The 21,963-nt window shown below is 37.8% G+C and overlaps 2 protein-coding genes across 2 annotated transcripts; both read right to left on the reverse strand.

Moving 5' to 3' along the window:
- Positions 1–677: 677 nt before the first annotated feature.
- plbd2 (phospholipase B domain containing 2) lies at positions 678–7,371 on the reverse strand. The gene is made up of 12 exons (XM_041786427.1): positions 7,143–7,371; positions 5,133–5,226; positions 4,862–5,020; positions 4,685–4,785; positions 4,368–4,582; positions 3,753–3,847; positions 3,503–3,663; positions 2,461–2,556; positions 2,289–2,360; positions 2,032–2,184; positions 1,472–1,634; positions 678–1,351 (listed from the first exon to the last, which is right to left on the reverse strand). The coding sequence occupies exons 1-12, from the start codon at positions 7,361–7,363 to the stop codon at positions 1,181–1,183; spliced, it is 1,701 nt and encodes a 566-aa protein (XP_041642361.1). The 5' UTR covers positions 7,364–7,371; the 3' UTR covers positions 678–1,180.
- A 59-nt stretch (positions 7,372–7,430) lies between these two features.
- rbm19 (RNA binding motif protein 19) lies at positions 7,431–19,242 on the reverse strand. Its single transcript, XM_041786433.1, has 24 exons — positions 19,105–19,242; positions 18,851–19,033; positions 18,674–18,760; positions 15,118–15,156; positions 14,593–14,818; positions 13,747–14,012; positions 13,586–13,645; positions 13,411–13,489; positions 13,214–13,285; positions 11,843–12,052; positions 11,630–11,760; positions 11,401–11,528; positions 11,165–11,261; positions 10,605–10,715; positions 10,302–10,502; positions 10,144–10,213; positions 9,897–10,042; positions 9,462–9,522; positions 9,124–9,203; positions 8,975–9,030; positions 8,342–8,458; positions 8,143–8,248; positions 7,920–8,040; positions 7,431–7,824 (listed from the first exon to the last, which is right to left on the reverse strand). Exons 1-24 carry the CDS (start codon positions 19,138–19,140, stop codon positions 7,742–7,744), a joined length of 2,766 nt encoding a protein of 921 aa, XP_041642367.1. The 5' UTR covers positions 19,141–19,242; the 3' UTR covers positions 7,431–7,741.
- Positions 19,243–21,963: the final 2,721 nt, after the last annotated feature.

Below are 21,963 nucleotides of genomic sequence, written 5' to 3' on the forward strand. Positions count from 1 at the left end.
AGTTAAACAAATCTGTTTATTTACCACCGTGCTCAAATTAGATGAAGATACATAACTCAAATTTATTCATGCATTATGCCATGTCATCCTAACACATAATTCTGGCCAACAGGAAAGAGAAGTTTCTTTTAACTCTTACTAATATAGTGTTGGTAATAATGTAGAATAATTTATTGCATTCTGTGGGTTTAAAAATACGAGACGTGGAATTTAAAAGGTTGAGCATGTCAATTTCAAATGCAGTATTGAAAAAGAAATGGCTATGAGATTTCCCCAAATCATTCAGCACCAGGAGCTACTCAGCACTTAAACTTCAAATGTAATACTTTTTACATCAGTAAATTTATAGACCAGTACTTTTACTTTAGTAAGTTTTAACCAACGTAACTGTACTTTACTTGATTATAATAGTTGTGTACTTTTTCCACCTTTGCTATATACTGTAAAGAATGTCCAGTGTTATTCAAACAGCAGACTAAACTAATGACTCTGAGTTTGCTTTTGGAGACCATTATTCCCCTTGTAAAATTGTCCAAATTAAACAGTAGGCACAATTTTAATAAGTAATCCACTGCTGTAGTATGAATGACAGACAATAAAAAAAGGGACTGATGATAAATATTAAAAAAAAAAAAGCACACCAATCAGGGTTTTTTTTACATTTAGACAATGTCCCATCAAAATGTGAGTGTTTATAGGAGAATAAAGAACAACACAACATACTCAACACATTATCACTGCTTTCAATAGTTTTTTTGATCATTTCTCAATAAAAAAGCTGAAGTGGTCTGTCAGAGATTTCACAACAATAATTCACAAAGGCAAAAACATTGAGTGTTGTTTATATTTTTACACGTGTTATAAAATGGAGGACATGAAAAGCAGATAGGCTCTTACGTAGAAGCTTCAGTAAGGTGCAGAAAGCATGTTGCCTAACAGTCGATTATTTATGTAAATAGTGCAAATTCCCTGTACCAAATCCTTCCATAACATTGCAGCCATTATCACATCCACACCTTTGCTATTATTGCCATTCTAGTAAGAACTAAAACCATATTAATGTTTAGAAAATCCCTTTCATAAAATTATTGTATAATTTCCCTTCTTTTAAAAATTATAAACAGCAAAGCTTGTAGCATTCAAAATAATACATTTGTATGTATTATTTGATTTTTAAAAATTAATGGGTCCAGGTGACTTTTATAGGTTTAAATGTCCAAGTGTCAGGGTGACCCATGTGGATCAGGTCTTTGTAAGGGGAGGTGCTCCACTGGAAAGGTGGCACCTGGTCCCATGTGGGTCCGCTCACTGCCAGCATACCGTAGTCCCGAAACATCTCATAAGAGGTCATCTGCACCCAAACAAATGTAACACACGTAAGATAGCTGCAGGATGAACAACTGTCCACTTAAAATCACACAGTTACTATTTGGGCAGAGACTAGAGATAGGTGATAGAAGAAAATACAAACCTTCATATCCGTTCCTCCATGTGGTCTCTGCTTTAAGGCGCCAAATGGATACGTTCCATTTGCTGGGTTCAGGTCAGAACGGGCTGAGATTGCATTCTCTCCATTTCCAGGTGGATCACAGCCATCGCACCTTGACAAAGGGTCTTCTTTAAAGTTATTATACCTGAGGAGAAAAAATGCCTCTCATAAATATCCATCAATTCACTATCTTTACTGCTTATCCTCTCAGGGTCATAGGGGGGCTGGAGCTGACCCCAGCTGTCACTGGACCTTGAGCTGGTCGCCAGTCAATCAAAGGGCTGACATATTGGGAAAAAAAAACAATAAGGCAGAGTACTGGCAGAGAACCAATGCATGTACAGGGCATAGACTCAAACTCCACACAGAACAGCCCTGTTTATTAACAGGAACTCCAATCAGGAACTTTCTGGCTGAGAGGCAATAGTGTGTTCGGCCCATCTCATAAGCAATTTCAAATATAAAATTTATGTCAAAGAAGTTGGTTTTGTTATAATGTTGGCAAAATATCCATCTGTAAACTGGTATCACACAGATCTCACCTCATGAGACGGATCATTGAATCCACATCAGTGACAGCTGTCTGGTTTCTCCTGAAAATCTGAGCACGAGGATTCTGATCCAGAGAGAACCAAGGGCCGAACTTCTCAACCAGCTCATTGCAGCCACTGGCATTAAATATGTCCACATAGTACCTGCACACAAGCAGAGGTGAATGAAGAACACTTTACACAGAACACTGATACAACATAAATTATTTGTACAAATGTGAACATAAAACTTGATAACTGAAACTCACGGTATGTTATAACTTGCCCAGTACCCTTTCTCCATCAGTTCCTCAGTTTTATCGGCGTAAACAATCATTCCCCTGCAGCATAAAGTGGAGGGGAAATTTAAGGTTTGAGAATTAAAGGTAAAACACACCAAAATAATCTTGATTTTGACTTAATCTGTTTGTGAAGACTTACGGAATCTGCTCCAGCACAACAAAGAGGTCCTTTTTAATGTCAGCCTTTCCTGGAGTAAAGTGGTTATAGTCCACAATCATCCACTGGTTGTTGTACCTACAATTCACACAAATAAACAACAGACATAAACATACTCGAGTCAAAGCTTCAGTGAAGAAATGTCTTTGCCCTTTCCTGTGCACATGTAAGTACTGTTAATAACATGCTGGTAGGGCAGGGGCCTCATGAACACAGTTGTGCATGGTCGTAGGTCAATTCCCGATCCTGATGCTGTTTGGTGCATGCCATCCCCCACCCTTTATCTCCCCACATTTCTTGTCACTTTATAGCTTTCCCATCATAATAAGGGCAAAACCGTAAAAAACAAAGATGATTAAAAAACAAAAAGAATCTTTGCCATGGGAAATGTGATAAAAGGTCTGTTTTTGCAGTGCACAGGCAATCATTTAGTCTGGCCCCAACCCCCCTCAATTGTTTCAATCATATAGAATAATATATCTTATGGTGTTGCTTATGATCTTGTATGCTTTTCCAGTCACAATGAGACTTCAGTATTTATTTCAGTCTGCTTCATAACTGGTGAAGAAACTCCAAATAGGATTTTTTTCTGGTTTCTTTTCCTTTTTTATTATATATCTTTATATTATTACTATTATAGCATTATATTATTATTTATGTCTTTATAAGGAAAAAATAAAGCATTTTTTGTGAACTATATATCCATGTAACTGCATTCACAAACACTCAGCCTAATGCCCTTTTCACAGCTGTGTGACCAGACTGACTTCTCACATGACTCATGGTTATCAATGCCCTTCTTTCTGCTTCCTTTACTGCTTCCTCACTGCGATCAGCCCACGTTAAAATCAAAGGTCACATAATATCTTATCAAAACTCCTCACGCATTGGGAATTTGAACACAAGATACAGCAAACAGCAGAGCCCAGAGTCTGCTCAGGAGATTGTTCTCTAAACTAAAAGGAGATACAGCTGGTTAAAAAGTCATGAGAACAGGTTTCTCTCTCTGGTGTGTACAACATACGTTCCACTGTTGAACATGCTGAATATCTTGGCCCACTCCCTGCCGGTAGCAGCCAGTCGATTAGCCACAATGTTTCTCAGCCACTCCATGACGGTTCCTGTTGGCTGAACAAACTTCCAGAGAGCAGGATTACTGTTCCCAATGGTGGTTTCTAAAGTCACCTGGAGACACAAGTAGATAAGGAAAAAAACGCTGTTACATTTTTCTTCATACTTTACTTTATCAAGCCAAATGGGAAGAGTTTACTTACCAAGCCGCTACTCAAGATATAAAAGTCGTCCCCAGAGAAGATAGATCCAGGATATGATGAGAAGGCCTGAACTACTCCAGGGACAAGAGGCCCACCTGAAAATAAATACACTAAAAGCTCATGATTAAATAACTAGCTACTGGTTTGAAATGAAGCCTTGAGTTAGGAGCCATTTTGCTTAGCTTAGCATAGAAAGTAGATACAACAAACCTGGCATTTTTTCCTCCCAGTAAAAAGCATCTCTGGTTCTTATTCATATGATGTATTTCAGTTATTTGATCTCGTTTAAGTTAAAAACTGATTTGGTTCTGTATGCATTGCATATTCTCAAAACCTGCCATTGTTGTGACTTTGCAAGAGAAGCAATGAAACCTCTAGAAGGTCACAATTTTTTCAATTTACTTAGATCAAGGCTAACGTGTTCAGCCTCTGTGCTTAGCTAGGTGGCTATAGCATTTTTATGATTGTAACTTTAATTCTATAACACATTAAAAAAAAACAACAAAAGTTTAAAAAGTACTTGACGGGAAAAGAACAGACAGGAACTCTGGGAAACATCACAATAGGAAATAGAGCAGGAGCAGTGATAGACAGGAGACACCATCAGAAATCTACCTGAAGGAGAAACCTGAAATGGAAAGATGTATTTCTTCATGATGCGCAGCATGGCCTGGTACGTGTTCCAGGTGTCATGTGACACCAGCAGCTCCTTGTTGTTTGGCAGCAGCTTAATGAGAGCAGAACAAGAGCCAGAACCAAGAGGTCGAGTTTGGCTGGATTTATTCAGAGCTGATTCCAGGTCTTCTAGATCACCACCCATTTGGAAAAGTCTGTTGAAAAGAGTATTGGAGGAGATAACAGTTTTTAAGTTTATGATACCAGGAGTTGTCTTGAGACTTTTTGATTACTTTTAAACAGTAATGACCACATACAGGAAGCCAAATGGATTGAGGGTGAGAGATCCTGTAGGAAATGCCAGCTGGTCATTGTAGCTGTCCTCCAGGCCTTTTAGCTGCAGAAGCGCTAGGCGCACCTGGCAAGCAAACACTGACAATTGAATATTGTATTTCTAGCCTATTTACTATTGTAATTAAGTACCAATTAATTACCTGATACCAGTAGAATGAACTTGGCTCCTCCTCTATTTGCTTCTGAACCCACTGCATGTTAGTCGCAATGAAAGCCTTAAGACGCTCGCAGTACCCCGTTTGAGATGTGAAGGGTCCGCAGTAACCCATCAGAGTGTTCATCCAGTGCTTATAGATGAGCTAAACAAAAAGTATTCAAACTGAATCAAAGGTAAAACAAGTGCACAGAACATTTTCACTGTTTGCCAAGTCAGGCATAAACAGAGCTGTAGATGTAAGGCTTTCAGCTGACCTGAGATGTGAGTGCAGCCTCCACCGCACCAGCAGCATAAGCCTGCAGACTGTCATTGTATAGACTGCTGGTCGTGACCTCCAAGAACGACCAGCTGAAAAGAGAGAGGTGAGGATAAGAAGAACAGACAGGTTGTAACAATAGGTAAAAACAGAAAACTTTTATTGTATTAACTGAACACTGCTTCAGGTCTTTTGACCATGCTCTGGATTCACTGGTGATTATCATGTAGACCTTCATATTTGAAAACGGGTCAATCCAGCAAGACCAGTATTATTTGCAGAGTTGGAAAAAAGCTAATTATTCAAAGCACTATTTTTTTATTTTTTAGGTGTGTACTTTTTGAGTACATTTTGAAATCAGAACTTTAACTTCTACCTATGTAATTTTTTTTTCAGCCTTTTTGCCTTTATTGGATAGGACGATGGATAGAGTTGGAAACAGGGAAGAGAGCGGGGAGGGACATGCAGGAAATAGTGCCACAAGCCAGATTTGAACCCGGGTCGCCTGCGTATATGGCGCATGCCTTAACCACTCGACTACTGGCGCGCCCACCTATGTAATTTTTAACCAGAGAAACTATACTTTTACTTGAGTATAGTACTCAAGTACTTTTTCCACCTCTGAATCTGGGATGTGTGTGTGGGCAGAGTTCCCCATCATGCCCTTGGGCAGAGCATTTAGATGTATTTTAGATGCATTTATCTGTGTCAGTTATGTTTTGATGTTGCCTGTTGTATGGTGATCCCTGCAGTGGTTCTTTTGTTCATGATTCTGGTAGATTGCTGTTTTTGATGTGAGACACATCTGCACCATGAGTGAAGTTATCCGCTGGGTTATATATTAACATCAGCTTTTCCTAGAAGACACATAGTATTCTTAATCCATATGTGTTGCCTTGCTATGAGGTTGACTCTCTGCTTTGTTCTTACCAGTGAAGTCCCAGATTGCCCCAGATTTTTAAGAGTAACTGCAGCTCTGTAATATTGTAAAATATTGAAAAATTTCAAAAGTGAAGTTCAACTATATGTAGTGTGGACCAATATAACAAGTATAAAGGGCTAAGTTTAACCCTATATAAATTGATTAACAGTGTCAATTTTGCTGTAAATTTTTATTTATTATAGGGGTGATCTATTTATCTATTCTCTTGTTGTTCTTGCCTATAAGGAAAAGTTATATTAGAATTTAAAACTCCTCCATAGTTGTTCAGTAATAAGTGTTAAACTTTAAGTGAAATCCTTCTTACTTTTACTTGAGTAGATTTATAGACCAGCTTTTTTATTTGTACTTAAGTCAATTTAAACCTGAGTAACTTTACTTATACTTGAGTACAATAGTCATGTACTTTTCCACCTCTGATTATCTGAGAACTAGCATTTTTTTTCCTATTGATTTTTGTGGTTTTTGTTTTCCTTTAAAAATTTATTTTTGTCTTCATATGATTTTGCAATAAGCCAAGTTTCTGTTTATTTTCCTACTTTATTTTTTCGGGGGACAAATTTATATTGGATCATCTTTGGACTGAGGTCGAACTAAAGTTTACTTAGATCTCGTCTGTCACTAGTTTTACTCCTCTTTTCTGTTTGCGTAGGGTAAGCCAAAGCACTGTTCAATAACAGAAAACAGTCGACATCCATTAACGGTTAGGCAAGCAATTCCTATAGTCAAAAATGCCAAACCTTTATTGATTTGCAGGTTGTTATGCCGATTATCTGTTTGACTTCTTTTGAAACCCCGACACTCCCATGCCTATTCCGTTGTTATTTAATCTGACAGAGGCTAACTATATTTTAAAGACTTTTTAATGAGTATTATCGTATAATTATTGTTATAGATGTCGGTTCTCTGAGTAGTTTCAACCTTTAAATTTTAAATATAAAAGGCAAGCCACCTTGTAAGATAGTTTAGCTGCTCAAGATAATTCAGTTCACATAGGCTTTACAACAGAAATGGTTTTGCAAGCTTTAAAAGGTAAAGGATGTGAATCTGTAGCGTCATTGAACTTACCCTGATGCTTTTATGTCATCAGTGAAGTTTCCCCATGCTACAAAATCCTCCCTGAATCCCTCTGTGACGGACAGCTGTCCGCTTTGTTTGTCAAGAACAACGCTTCGTATTTCAGCCCGAACAGACACACATATCGCACTCAGATAGAATAACACTGCTAAAACGTTTAAAATATTCTTAACACCTACAAAGGCCAAATCCTTCGTCTGCTTGGTCGCCATGTTTACAAGCAGACGTCACGTGATAATCCGGCTGAGCAGTCACTTTCTAGGGATGGGACTTTCAAAATAAAAGCCAATCTATTTTTAATTTCAGTACAAACATTAAAAAATGCATTACAACCACACAACTCTTATGAAATGAAATACAATTTTATAAAAGAAGTGACATCAGTTTCACAATCTGTCTTTTAAGTATATTTTAATACAAATATGTAAATAAGAAATTCAGGATTTTCAGTGTGGCATAGCTGTGATGAGCTGATTAATTCATAACATGGACTCTTTCAGCAGATGTCACACTAGTCCGTATTTTATATGCGGTCCTTTATTTACAAAAAACTGAAGCACTGGGCAGGCAGAGTCAACAGTTACAGGATCTCAGTCTTCATCCACTCCTCCGGTTTCCATTGTCTCCAGAATTCCCTCCAGAACCTCAGATTTTCTCTGCTTTTTGGCAGCGACTGACAGAGAGAACAAATGACATGATAACATCAGTTAGTAAACTTAAGGGTTACAACTATTCCTGCATGTCATTGCAAACATTTTATACATTTACCATGAAAATGATCAGCTGTTTTCCGTCTCAATGTCTCGACTGAATCCTCAGCATCAGCCCACTCTAGCACAAGGCGTCTCCCATAGAGATGGGTGCTGTGGCACAGTGCAGCAAATGCTTTCTGTGTAGAAAACAGGGCATAGGACTTAACATAAGTGTCCACTCTAACTACACACTAGAGGACAGAACATTGCATTCAAAAAATGGAGTGTAGCACACAAACCTTTGCATCTTGTTTAGTGATGAAGTCAATGAAACCAAAGCCTCTATGATTCCCTGAACCAGCTGCTTTCTTTGGAAGACGGACTGTCTTCAGCTCTCCAAATGTACTACAAAACAGAGCAAGTGATGTAAAGTAAGTTTATTCTATCTTTTGACAAACACCTGGAGCTAAAAACACTTGATGCCTATGTATCAGTTACCAGAAGAGTTCCCGAATTTCCCTGGTGGTGGCCTGGAAGGGGACATTTCGCACAAGGATCTTCGATCCTGTCTGTTTCTTCTCCACTTGCTTCTTCTTGTGTGACAATTCAGTAGTCCTGCACAAAAAGAAACAAACGTGAATATAAATTCTGCCCAGTTCATACTAACAGATGTCCTGAAAATAGAAAAAAGTTTCTCCTTTTGCTTTTTATAACATTGAAATTTTAATCAGCGCTAACAGGCCATACTGTTTTTAACATTTGAAGTTTCTAATTTCCTGTACCAACAGTGTAACTTTAGGACACACAGCACATGCAGATGCTTATATTACTTTATTAACAACTGCTCTTGTTAAACAAACTACTATTACAACAATTATGTAATATGATGATCCTTGTATTCATATTTCCTACATTTCCATAAGCCATACTGTGTAAGAGCAACAGCTGTGAGCAAATTTCTCTTCAGGGATTAAAACATTTTGTCTGATTCTGGCTTTATATGGCCTAAAATCTCCATATACTATTGTAAGTGAGTAATTCCATACCCTTTGTAAACCCAGCTTCAGACCACTATTTGGATAATTAACCTCAGTCAAAGTTTACAAAAACCCCCTTTGAAGCAAGTCTTACCTTGTGGCTCTCTCAGAAATCTTCAGCTCTAAATGGTGATCATCCACAGTACAGCGCTGGTGGAGGGACAAGACAAAGCACACACGTTAGTTTAAAATCAGCCTGCAGAAAAAGGTTTGGAGGTTTCGACACGCTAAAATTAAAGATACCTGGAGTTGTCTCAGAGCTTTCTGTGCTGCCTCTGCTGTCTGATACTGGACAAAACCATAGCCCATGGACAACAATTTTCCTGGAAAGAAAAATGACAGGATCAGAAAGGTTTTAACACTGATTCAGAAACACAATATGTCACCCATCCATCTCTGATTATCGCTGATGTAGGCATTCAACCATTTTCAACTGATAATGTTAGTGTTTCTTCATAATAGAAGTTCAATCCTGTGTAACTTTGGTTCATCTAAAAGGCTATTTTGTCCTAACCAAAGTATAGATGGATTAATTATCTTAATTGCATGTGAGAAAAAACCCTACTTCTTATCTTCAGTACCTGTTTTATCCTTCTTTTTGGAGATAGAGCATGACTTGACTTTGCCACATTTGGAGAATGTCTGAAATAAATTGAGACAACATAAACAACAACATGTTACTACATAACAATAATGGATGCTTGTGATCATCACGCCCTCAGGCAACACTGCATTAAAAGCAGGCCTAATTCTGCACTGGAAATCATGGCATGGGCTCAGGATCACTTCCAGAAACCCTTGTCTGTCAACACAGTTGGCCATGCCATCAACAAATGCGAGTTAAAGCTGTTTCATGCAAACAAGAGGCCACAAGTGAAGATGATCAAGAAACAGGGCTGTTTTCTGGACTCAGCCAAAATGGAGAACTGTTCTGTGGTCAGATTAATCAAAATTTGAAACTCTTTGTGTAAAACATGGATGTCAAAACCAAGGATTTGTATTTCAGATCAACCTACCTCTTGTAGTTTCTCCTCTGTGGTGCTGAAATTAAGATTCTTAATGAAAAGGGTGGAACCAGGAGCAGCCTCCTCCTCCTCTTCCTCTTCTTCTTCCTCATTGTCATCCTTCTTCTCTTCTTTCTCCATCTCTTGTTTGTCTTGTACTTAACAAATTTAAGAGATTTGATCATTAAAAAACAGTTACTATCTTCATAATACCAAATCTGAGAAAGATTTTCAGATTTATGTATTTGTAGAAACGTACCTGGTTTTGGTTTGCCTTCAACAAACACTCCCACAGGCGCCCACTCCAAATACAGCGGGACATGCTGAAACTTGGGTTCAGAGAAAGGTGGAGGGTTAAAAGGGGATGGCACATAAATGCTGGGTCTTTAGGAATGGTTGATATGAAGATGTACACACCTTGCTGTATGCGAGCCGAGTGAAGGCTCGTTTGGCCTCAGTTGGCTCCAAGAACTCGATGATGGCTGTAAGTCCAGAGGGTGGTAGTAGGACTCTACCTAAAGAGCCATGAGGTGAGAAAAGCCCCTCCAACTCTGACACAGTCACTCCAGCTGGAAGGTTTTTCACCAGGATCACAGTTGTGCTCCTTGCTGCTGCCGCCTGTACACAAGGAGGAAACAACGGCAGCAAAGATGACTAGTCTGTGGAAGTTGTCAATAGACCATTTATCAATAAGAGAATGAGAGTTTGTTTCTTATTTACCTGACCAAAGGAATCCAGGCTGACGCCGTTGTCAAGTAAAAACTGTCGAGTTTCTTGAACAATCTGTGTCTCTCCGAGAGCCATCCGCACTGCAACACTTCCCTTTGATTCCTGTAGAGTAAAAAAGGACCAAACAGATGTAAAGAAAATTTAGATGTGCACTGAATTATTCTCATTTTTACACAGCAGATACAGGTGAAAGAAAGACCCAGAGGAAGTATATCAGGCCTTGCTCTACTCATAAATTCACAGATTCCAGGCAGATTTTTTAAAATCTAATGACGAATATCTACTGCTTACCAAGACAAAAGTGTAGGACAGATAAAGCACTGCTGTCAAGTTGACTTTCCATTGCTTTTTCATCCTCCCCATTATTCCGTTGATCACTATGCAGTGATTTGGCATCCTAAAAGCTGACTACATCAGGGAAAGCTTACTGAACTTGGAGGAGATTTTATCTTCCTAAGGACATGTGAATTGTTGGCTATCCATAGCTTAGGGCTGTCAGTCTAAATACTCACAGTCTTATACAGATAGTAAAAGAAGGCAGCGCTACTCACATGGTCCAGCACTTGGCTTTTCGTGGTGTTGTATTTTTCTGCGATGGCATCTGCCACTGCACTCGTGCCCAGGAAAAGAGTGTTCCAGTTGTGGGAGCTGAAAAGACAGTTTAAATTAATAATCTGAATGGATCATGGCGTCTTCTGGACACAGTTATAAAGTAAGCTGTTAATTCATATCAGCAAAATAAAGCAAAAATCAAACAGAAGCGCCAGCGGTCATTTTGGTCATATACCTGGAACTTGAAGCTTTGTTTTTTGCATCTTTTAGTCGTTTGTAGGAAGAAGAGCCGGGACCACCAGAATCGGATGTGTCTGACTTTTCCTTCTTTACTGTGGAGGGCAGCAGATGAAGCATCCTCCCCTGAAAACACAAAAATGAATGAGTCTAACCCCCCTCAACTTCGTGTAGAAATCTCAAAATCATAAGGCAGAGAAGAATGTAAAATTAAAGAAATCAAATACCTGAAACACATGTCCATCTAGCTGAGCCAGAGCAGACACTGCATTTTCTGGTATCATGTATGTTACAAAAGCAAATCCTTTTGGTTTCTTTGTGAGATTGTCAATTGGAAATAGTACCTCTGATAGTGGACCTGTAGAGACAGTACATTAGTAATAAACTTAAACCAGAGATGCATCGTTTTTCATACAGGTGCGGGCCTTTAATTTATCTACCATGTTTAGCAAATAGCTGCTTGAGTTCCTCCTCGCTGCAGGTATAAGGAAGGTTTCTGACAAAGAGTCGACCTGACTCTGCTACATCTTCCTCCTCCTCATCCTCCTTGAGTTTTCTAGTGAAGTTTCTGTCAATTTCTTTGCTCTTTTTGTCTCTATTAGCTTTACTCCCAGAAGCATCCACACGGAAGACCTCGATGTAACGCCCACCTGAGAACACAGATGTCATGGTAAACCAGGCGACTTTATCCAACAAAAAATCTTACCAAAACATGCTAAGTACTTTGAAATTTAAGCATCTCTAATTTGTCATGTCTGTATAAAATATACACAATATTTACTCAACATAACATTAAATAACTGTATGAAAGTAGTGGCACTTACAGGTGAATATAGGTAAAGTGTTATCATTAGGGCTGTCAAAACATTAAAATTTTAATTGAGATTAATGTCAGGATTTCTGGAGTCAATCACACCCTTTCTACCCCATTCTAAAATTCCTCTATTTTGCATTTAATCTGTTTTGTGTCATTTTAGATTTTTCTATTGTCTTAAACTAAGGGTAACCGACTTCCAGTTATGATACAGACCTGCTTTTCCAGATCAATTTAATATTTTAACATGAACTTAACCGCAGAGAAAGAAATTTGTTATGTACTGAAAAGGAACTACATGAACACTAAACAGTAAATGTTTGACAACACAATGTTCAGGTGACTTCAGATTTGCCCAGTGCGCTGTCTTTAAACTTTTAAAACTCTAATGAGACTCTGAGGATCAGTGGTGGATTCATTTTACATCACTGAGGTTGCAGGGGGACATCGCTGGGGCTTAAACAAAGTTTTCTGAAGGCAAAAATAAGGCATGTGAGTAATTGCAATTAAAAAATATTAGTGTACTAAATGTAGATCGTAGTTGATCAGATTTTATGCAATTAATCTTGGCAGCCCTATTTATTATATTCATTAGTTATGAGGATCAACAAGGGTGCTCAAATATTTGCATGTTATTTTGCAATTAAAAGCAGAATTAAAGACTGGTTGGACAATTTTTTTTAAATGCTCAAAAAAAACAAGAGTCAAAGATAACTTCATCATATGTTCCTCTTCATAATTTATTAGTTCTTACTTTGCAATTTGGAAAGGAAAAAGGTCAAGAAATGGGATACATTTTCCAAGAAAAAAACCTTTACCAAGATACTTGCTTTCTAGTTGTGTCAAACAATTAACTATTCAAATCGTGCAGTTCAGGAAAAAAACATTTAAAACATTATATAAATGTAAAATATTTCTAGTGTGCCATATCCCCTAAATTTACTCAAAAAGGAGAGGGAAAAAAAAGAAAAAAAGAAAAAAAAGAAAAGGTTGTCACCTATGTAGTCTTTGTTCTTCTTCAAGGCTTTTTCCACCTGTTCTTCAGAGTGCAAGTCCACATATACATATCCTAAACACAGAAGATCTGAGATATTGGCTGATATACAGAAAATACAACAATACAAAGTATTATTTGTAATTAAAACATGAAAACATTGTACTGTATGCTGACACCAGGGACTTATTGTCACATACCTGTTCTATTTCCACTTTCGTTCCTTCCAATCCTGATGGCTGCAGGCTTTAACGGGGTCATAAACTCTCTGATTTGTAGCTGGTAATGTCACAGAAATATTTCTTTGTTAAAGGATGACTCATAATAAACAAATGTTTTTACACCTCTGATATCAGGAAGCTCAGTGTCACTCACCTCTTTGACAGTGAAGGGAACTCCTCTCAGCTTCACAGTAAACTCTGTCGCCGGCTCCGTCTACAAAGAGCAGATGTTTGTGTAAACTAGTTCATACTGAAATTATGACTGTACTGAATTGAGTCCTAATATTTAACGTGAACGTCTCTGAGAAAAGTCACCTCTTGTTTGGCTGACTTCTTTGCTTTACTCATCTTCTTTTCCTCGGGGGAAGCTGTGCTTTGTTTCTTTGAGATGTTTTCTCTGTCTCCACTCTCGTAGGCGCTGTCTGCGTGCTGCGCAGGAACATGATCCGCATTTTCATCTTCACCCTCTTCATTACCATCCTCCTCTTCACTCTCCTCCATGATGTCATCTTTTTTCATCACCTTTGAGCGCAGGTACTCCATGTCCGATAAACCGGACTTTAGTGCTTCTTTTGTGGTACCTGAAAGGACAAAAAGAAAGAAAAAACACATTTAATGCCTAAGGTAGTCACCTCATTTGTACATTACTCAACCAAGTTTTGGTTCTTTCTTGTTCAGTTTTATTATGTATAATTGGGTATGCTTGTATAAACATTTCCTTATAAATTAGTACCATTAGTATAAAGCAACTACACCCATGTCAACTTCATATATACAATGCATCTGGAAAGTACTCACAGCGCTTCACTTTTTTCACATTTTGTTATGTTACAGCCTCATTCCAAAATGGAATAAATTCTTTTTTTTTCCTCAAAATTCTGTGAATACTTTCCGGATGCACTGTATTTGTTACTCTATGTATAGTGAGGATCTCTACTGAAAGACCTAAGTTAAAACATGTGTATTTTGTGTAATAAACATTAATTTTGCCCAAGTTCAGGAAATGCAACCTCAAAGATTAAAACATGTCTGCAAAGTTAAATATTTTCATTTTTAAAACTAAAAGATGACCTAAGGTGTCGGAAAGATGAAGGCATCTGTGGATCCCTAAATTGACACATACCTTTCATCTACCTCCACTAATGGACTCATGTTACCAACCTTCATCTTCGCCGCTTTCTTCTTCCCTCTCCTCTTCCTCTTCTTCTGATTGGTCTGAATCAAAGTTGAGGTAATCATCTGAAGTGGGTTTCTTTTTGCTCTGAACCTTTGACTGTACACTGTTAGGATCAGCTGTTTGCTGCATGCTGTCATTCGCCCACGTTGGTGCCTGGCTTCGATTCTGATGTACTGACAGAAACTCCTTAAAGCCCTGATCCTCTTCCAGCTGACACACACAACAAATAGACGCACAGGGATTAAAATATTGCTTAAACAAAAAGCATCAGCAAAGGAATGAACATTAACCTTTACTGGGTGATTTCAAAGTGAGATTAATTATTACAGAACGATATAATGCATAATTTATTAGAGAAATAACACACGATTTAGAATGGCCAATCAATTCACAGTACAAGCTGCTGTTAATGCATTGTTACCCAAAGGTTTCATAAACAGTGCAAGAATGGTTCCACTTGATAGTATTATAACAGGTACACAACAGCAAACAATGACACATCTACTCACATTTCCAAGGGTTCTTGTTTCCTTTTTTTCTTTCTTTTTCTGAGAAAACAAAAAAGACATAAACAACAGTAATTAAAAAGGGTAAAGCTGGATTTGGAAGACCTGTGATGATTTTTTAGCTAGTTATAGCAGACTGAAATGAATACTGATGAAGACCTACTAAATCACACAAGACCCACAGCAACATTAATAACGGCTGTTATTATTAAAGCCTAAAATGACTGCAGCAGGGTAGGGGATGCATGAAAGAACTATTGGCATGCTGCCAAAACAACTTTCTTTTTTTAAAAACAACTATTCTTCATGAGTGATCATTTTGACTGTTAAAATAAGCAAGATGAAAATTTTCATCGGAAAACATGACTTATACATGCAGTTATAGGACAAAACCATAGAGTTACTCTGATGACCACTCAACAGTCGCAGAGGGCTAGAAAAAAGGACTTTCATTTAACAAGCACATTAGCCCTGGATTATGTAAAATATCCTGCACTTTCTCTTACTGCTTTACTGATCTCAAATACAATAAGAAACTCAATGTGGTGAAAAAAACCCTCATCTCATATGCACATTTGCATTCATTGATCTAGTAACTGTAACTTAAATCACTGTGGTAAAATACCTCATCTAATATGCAGTAACATATTTGCACAAATTAATCTTCTGACTGTAGTAATTACCTCCGCCAAGGAGGTTATGTGATCGGGTAGGTTTGTTTGTTCGCTTGTTAGCAACATAACTCATAAAGTCATGGACGGATTTTCATGAAATTTTCAGGAAATGTCAGAAGGAAGAACTTATTAGATTTTGGGACTGATCCGGATCACTGTCTGGATCCAGGAAATTTTTAAAGATTCTGTACTATTGGGAGATACGGCTAATGGTGGAGGTCTGAGCTGTTACCACTTTACACCATGAGATGGTGAACATAAGTAACTTCAATCCCAGCAGCAGATTTTGGTGAGTTTCTATTTAAAGTTTTGGAGTTTAGAGAGTTTGAAAGATGCACACCCGGCCGAGGAGACGAGTCGGAGCATAACATGAAAGACAGCAAATTGTTGCGAGAATACTCACAATGCTGGGAGGAATAGAGGAATATTCACCATCTGCCATGACTTCCATTCATCTGGTGAGACCTTGGGTGCTTCCGCCATGACAGTACACACGTGGCGAAGCCAATGCTTTGCCTCACCGTGTCTCCACCCCACCGGGGTGAGAGTAATCGGCGAGTTAGATTTTGGGAGTGATCCGGATCACCATCTGGATCCAGGAATGTTTTTAAAGGATTCTTCATTATTAGGAGATAGGGCTGATGGTGGAGGTCTGCGCTCTCTGAGTGCTTTTCTAGTTACTAATATAATCTATTTACCATACTCAGATGCTGTAAGTAATTAATCTATTCATTGTAACTCCAATACCGTAAGAAGGCTCTCTGTGGTAAAATGCCTCACTTCATATGCACACGTGTACTAATCAAATATCTTAATTATCTTATCCACCTCATGTAAATCTGCCCACATCCTTACATATTTCATACATTTGATCATGTCCTGTTGGCAGTCTTGCATCCATTAATTAAAACCAGCAACGACATAGTAAGTACTGTCTACTCCACAGTGGCTGCAAAACTGGACTCAAACCTCACAAGAGCTTTAGCCCTCCTGTGTCCCTAAGGGTATTTATTTTTTTTTACCCTGGTGGACTTTCTTTTGTGGATAACTTTATTTGTGTTGATAAATATGGCATAAATTTTGCTGAGGGTGTGTACTTTGGGATGAATTTTGGTATTTTGGGAAATAAATATTTTAAGTCTTTAATTCACTGTGTAAAAAAATAGTCACACCTGTGTCTCTAAGGGTATTTTTATGGAGCTTTTATTGTTGCAAAAGCATTTGCAAATGTGTACAAAGATCTGTGCACAAATCCACAAATGCATGTAAAGATCTGCAAATCCGTGTAAAGATCTGCAAATGTGTGCAAAGTTTTGCAAATTTGTACAAAGATCTACAAATGTGTGCACTAATCTGCAAATATGTAGACTAATTGTAATTGTGGACTTAGTTCATTTTGGTTCAGAATCTGCCTCTCAATTGGCTGTCATACACACATGACTTTGGCAACACTTGTACCGCGCACAATTTGTACTCAGATCCGTAAGCATGTACTTGGACCTGTAAGCGTAAAGGCTGGGTCTGTTGCCCTCAGTGCAGGCTCACAGGCAAGGCTGCCTTTCTCATCACATCGGCATCACTCAGGAGGCAGCAGTTAAGACTCAGTAATGGCTCTATAAAACATCAATGTGAAAGGAGAAATGTTATCATATTTTGTTGTTATTGTTATTATTCATATTTTCATTGAAAGAGTGAAGAAAATAATGACTTCCTTGTCTCCAAAATCGTATCACAGGACAGGGGTTTATTATGTTGTATTTAACAGAAATCCCCATTATGACGCTGTATGAGCCGGGTGATGTTAGCAATAAGATTGATAGATGGAGTGGTCTGTATCATTTATATTTATGTAAATAACAGGGGAAGGGAAAGATTGTCGTTTTTGCACGGATATGCTAAATGGCACCGTCCAATGTTGACATTTAAATCACATTATGACACCATTAGGGGATGTGTTGTTGTAGTGGCTGAGTGGCAGTGTCGTGGTCCTCCAATCATGAAGTCCAGGGTTTGAATCTTGCAATGTCCTGAAGACGTATTTCTTATAACCTGTTTGTTTTTGCTGGTAACTCTTATGCACTGCTCATTAATTTAATCACTCAGGCCAGGAAATATATAGGACTTGAAAAACTGAACTATCGGCGTGATGTCAAAGCAAATAATCAAAATATTAAAACGACTGTGTAGTGCAAACTGTAATGGACTGAAAATGAGTATTTCATTAGGTCATTTTGATCACACATTAAAGCAAAATTTCAAGTCCTAAAATAAATATTTAGAAAAAAAAAAAAAAAAAGGATTTAGGTGTGTTCTAGGGGTATCATAGTGTTGTGTGAAAGTGTGTATTGAGAAATTGGTGTGTGCGTGTGTGTAGCCAAAACACAGCCACTGAAATCATGGTCAGTGCAATGTGAAATGATGAACCCTATTTTACCATGTTTGCATGATTTTTCAGTTAAAAACCAATCTTTATGCCAATCTTTGACACTCCCGGGCTTAGATAATTCCACCCCCCCCCCAAAAAAAAAAAAAAACCACACAAACAATTTTGCATGTATGTGATGGAAAAAAATTCACTTTTTTTGTTTGAACAAAAAATCAAGTTATGATCACAAAAACTGGCATTTAAGGGGTTAAAATTTTGAAACTGAAAATTTCATTATACTTGTTGAGGAATAAAGTTACTTTAAGTGTTTATGCAAAAAATTGGAATGATACATTAACACATTTTTTTATGGCAGTCCTTATTGGAGGGTATTTTTTACCCTTAGGGACAAGGGTGTCGCACTTTTAGGGATGCAGGAGGGTTAAATGTGGGTGTAAATATAAGGTAACTTCAATGCTGGGACGGTCATGTATTATCATTCATTTGTGTCAGCATGTACCTTTTGCTTTTCCGGTCCTGAGCTTTGGGTATGTTTGCTCCAGGCTCTGGCTTTAGTGGGATCTCCAAACGCCTTGCACATCTCCACCTAGAATAAATCATAACTAAGTGTATAATTCTGAAAAACAATAACAATGTCATAGGCATTATTAATATTACAGTAATACCTGTACCTTACCATTACTCTCGACGTGTCCACGAAGCTCTTGTTGAAGTGTTTCAAAGCTCTGTTAGCATCATCTTCTTCTTTAAAACCCACAAAACCAAACTTACGGAACTTTCCGTCCTTGGTGAACTTTAGAGAGCAGTCAGTCACGGTGCCAAAAGCAGCAAACATGGACCTGAATCTCTCCTCCTTCATCTGCACACAAAATAATACAGTTACATTTAAGTCATAGAAACTGTCTTCTGACAAAAGGACAAGTTACTTACCCCATTAGGGAGATTTTTGACGATGAGTCTCGACATATTTACAAACGTTTAAAATCCTCTTATCCTCAAAAGCGTGTCTTGTGAAAATATGTCAACAAACGAGCATGGATCCTCTGCTAGGTTGCCATCTTGAATAGGAGGGGCCTTCTTCTTCTTCTTTGAACAAAAACCTGTGATTCAGGCCTTTTTGGGCACTTTACCACCACCTGCTGGACCCGAGTGTAATGAAGGGAAAACTGCACTCCAAAAATAAATGTTGGACCGCCTTTGAAAATGCTTCAGCTAATAACAAGCACAAGAACGAAGTTGTTTTTTAGCTCAAGTTGACAAGTTGCACCAACTTAACTTGAGTCTCGTACTGCTAACGTGATTAGAAAACTTAATTCAAATAAATTCAGTTGAAGCAAGTAGGTTCAGAGTTGTTTCTAGTTTTTTTAACGAATCACATCACATTTTCCTCAATTAGAATTTCCTTGAATACTGTCTTTTTGGATGAGTTTACGTTAATAAAACGGTATAATCAGTCTCTAAGTCTGTTCTTGTTTAGGTAAATATACAATGTCCATAAAAATATTCACCTCCTTCAATGTTTTACTCTTTAAATGATTTTATAAATCAACAAGGGTTAATATAATTTGGCTTTTCGACAAAAAAATACAAAAAAAACCTTTTTAATGTCAAAGTAAAAACATATTTTTACAAAGTAATGTAAATTAACAAAAATATGTAAAGAAAAAATAAATGGCTGCATAAATATTCACCCACTTTAAAGTGACTGACCAAATTCAACGGTGCTAGTAGTCTCACTATTAGCCAAATGGGGACCACCTGGGTGCAGTGAATGTGTCTCAAGTTGCAGTATAGACACCTGTGACTGGAAGGTCCAGTCACTGGTTAATCAGTATTCCTGACTACCATTACACTGTGAAGACAAAAGATCACTCCAAGCAACTCAGAGAAAAGGTTATTGAAAAGTATAAGTCAGGGGATTGATAAAAAAGATTTTCAAGGCACTGAACATCCCCCAGACTTGAGCTAAATCCATCATCAAGAAATGTAAGGAATATGGTGTATGTGTTAATCTGCCTAGATCAGGCTGTTCTCACAAACTGAGTGATTGTGCAAGAAGGACACTAGTGAGAGAGGCCACCAAGACATCTATGACTACTCTGATGGGGTTTCAGGCTCCAGCACATGAGACTAAAGAGACGCAGCGTATAACAACTGTTGCCCCGGTTCTTTACCAGTCAAAGCTTTATGAGAGAGTGGATAAAGAAAACCACTAGTGAAGAAAACTCACATTAAATCTTGACTACAATTCCCCTGAAGGCATTTGGAAGACCCCATGGTTGAGTGGAATAAAAACTTTTGGTCTAATGAGACCAAAATGATGCTTTTTGGCCATCAGACAAAACACTATGTTTGGCAAACATAAAACACAGCACATCACCACAAACACAACATCGCCACTGTGAAGCACAGTGATGGCAGCACCATGCTGTGGGGATGTTTCTTGGCAGCCACTTGAAGGAGGTGGATATTTATGCACTCAATTATTTTATATTTTTATCTAACTGACATTTCTTTGTAGAAATCTGTCTTCATTTTGACATTAAAAGTTTTTTTCTAATGTTTTTTTGGTCATAAAAGTAAAATTATATTGCCCATGACTGATTTATAGAATCATTGAAAGAATAAAACATTGAAGGGGGTTAATACTTCTTGTAGGTACTGCCTTGCATAGCAGAAAAGGTGCCTTGCTTGATGCTGTATCCCTTGAATCTGTTAAAAGTATATTCTTATGATTCCACTCTGACAACACACCATCACATTATTTGACAACATATTTAGAAGTTACTGTGAAGGATAAGGTTTTCAAGTAACTATATGTGTTATTCACTTCATTATCTTTTTCTGCATATTAAGATACAGAGACAGATGTTGTCATGTAGGTACATTTAAAAAAGATGTTAGCTGTTAATGATATATTGATAGGGCTGTGATTGGCCTTAATTGGACGGCAATAAACAGTTCAATTTCTCACTTTGTCTTCCTGATTTTAACTGATCAGTTTGTTCATTTTTTGTTAAAAATTATCTTATTTTCTCCATATCTGCAATAAAATCTCCCAAAATTGAAAGGAATCTGTTGAGCCTTGGCACCCTAACTGCTTAAACCAAAGTAATCCTGAGCTCTGGGGTCTTGAGCCAAATGTAGTGATTTACTCAAATTATTACACGCAGTTTGACAGCGTGACTGAAGAATCCAAATGTTTCAAATATTCCAAATATTTTAAGTGAAAAAATGCATTTAATGTCACAAAAAAACATGTTGTCGACCCTGCATGTGCCGTAAGGAATAGTACAAGTTGTAAACTAGTCTCACAGGTCATCTTACAATGAATATAATTGTTTTTTATTTGTAGTTACAATATGGAAAGTTGAATTGCTGGAGGAACATGAAAAATGCTTGTTGACTGCATGTCAATTTACTGTGTTCATTTTATTACACAAACAGAGTGTGCACCACTAATATCATCTGAAAAGATAAACTCCTTAAGGCAGGACGTTTTATTGCTTTAACGTCAGGTCATGCTGTTTGCAGCGACCGTGTGTCAGAGCCTTATTAGAAAACTTTACCATTGTTGCTTATGTGAACAGAGTCTCAACCTGGGACCGTGCACTTTTAAAAAGATTTTCAAAAGGTACAAATTAGTCTGTCTTGTTAATTTTTTGTGTGGATGGTTCATTCACACTGGCAGAGAGAACAGAAGGGATGTTTAACAGGGGGTCCACAGCTTAATCATTTCCCCTTGTGGATTAATGTGGCCATGTGTGGTCTGTGCTGCAGACAAAGAAC

The sequence above is a fragment of the Cheilinus undulatus genome, linkage group 5 (genome assembly GCF_018320785.1).
Source record: "Cheilinus undulatus linkage group 5, ASM1832078v1, whole genome shotgun sequence".
Lineage (NCBI taxonomy): Eukaryota > Metazoa > Chordata > Actinopteri > Labriformes > Labridae > Cheilinus > Cheilinus undulatus.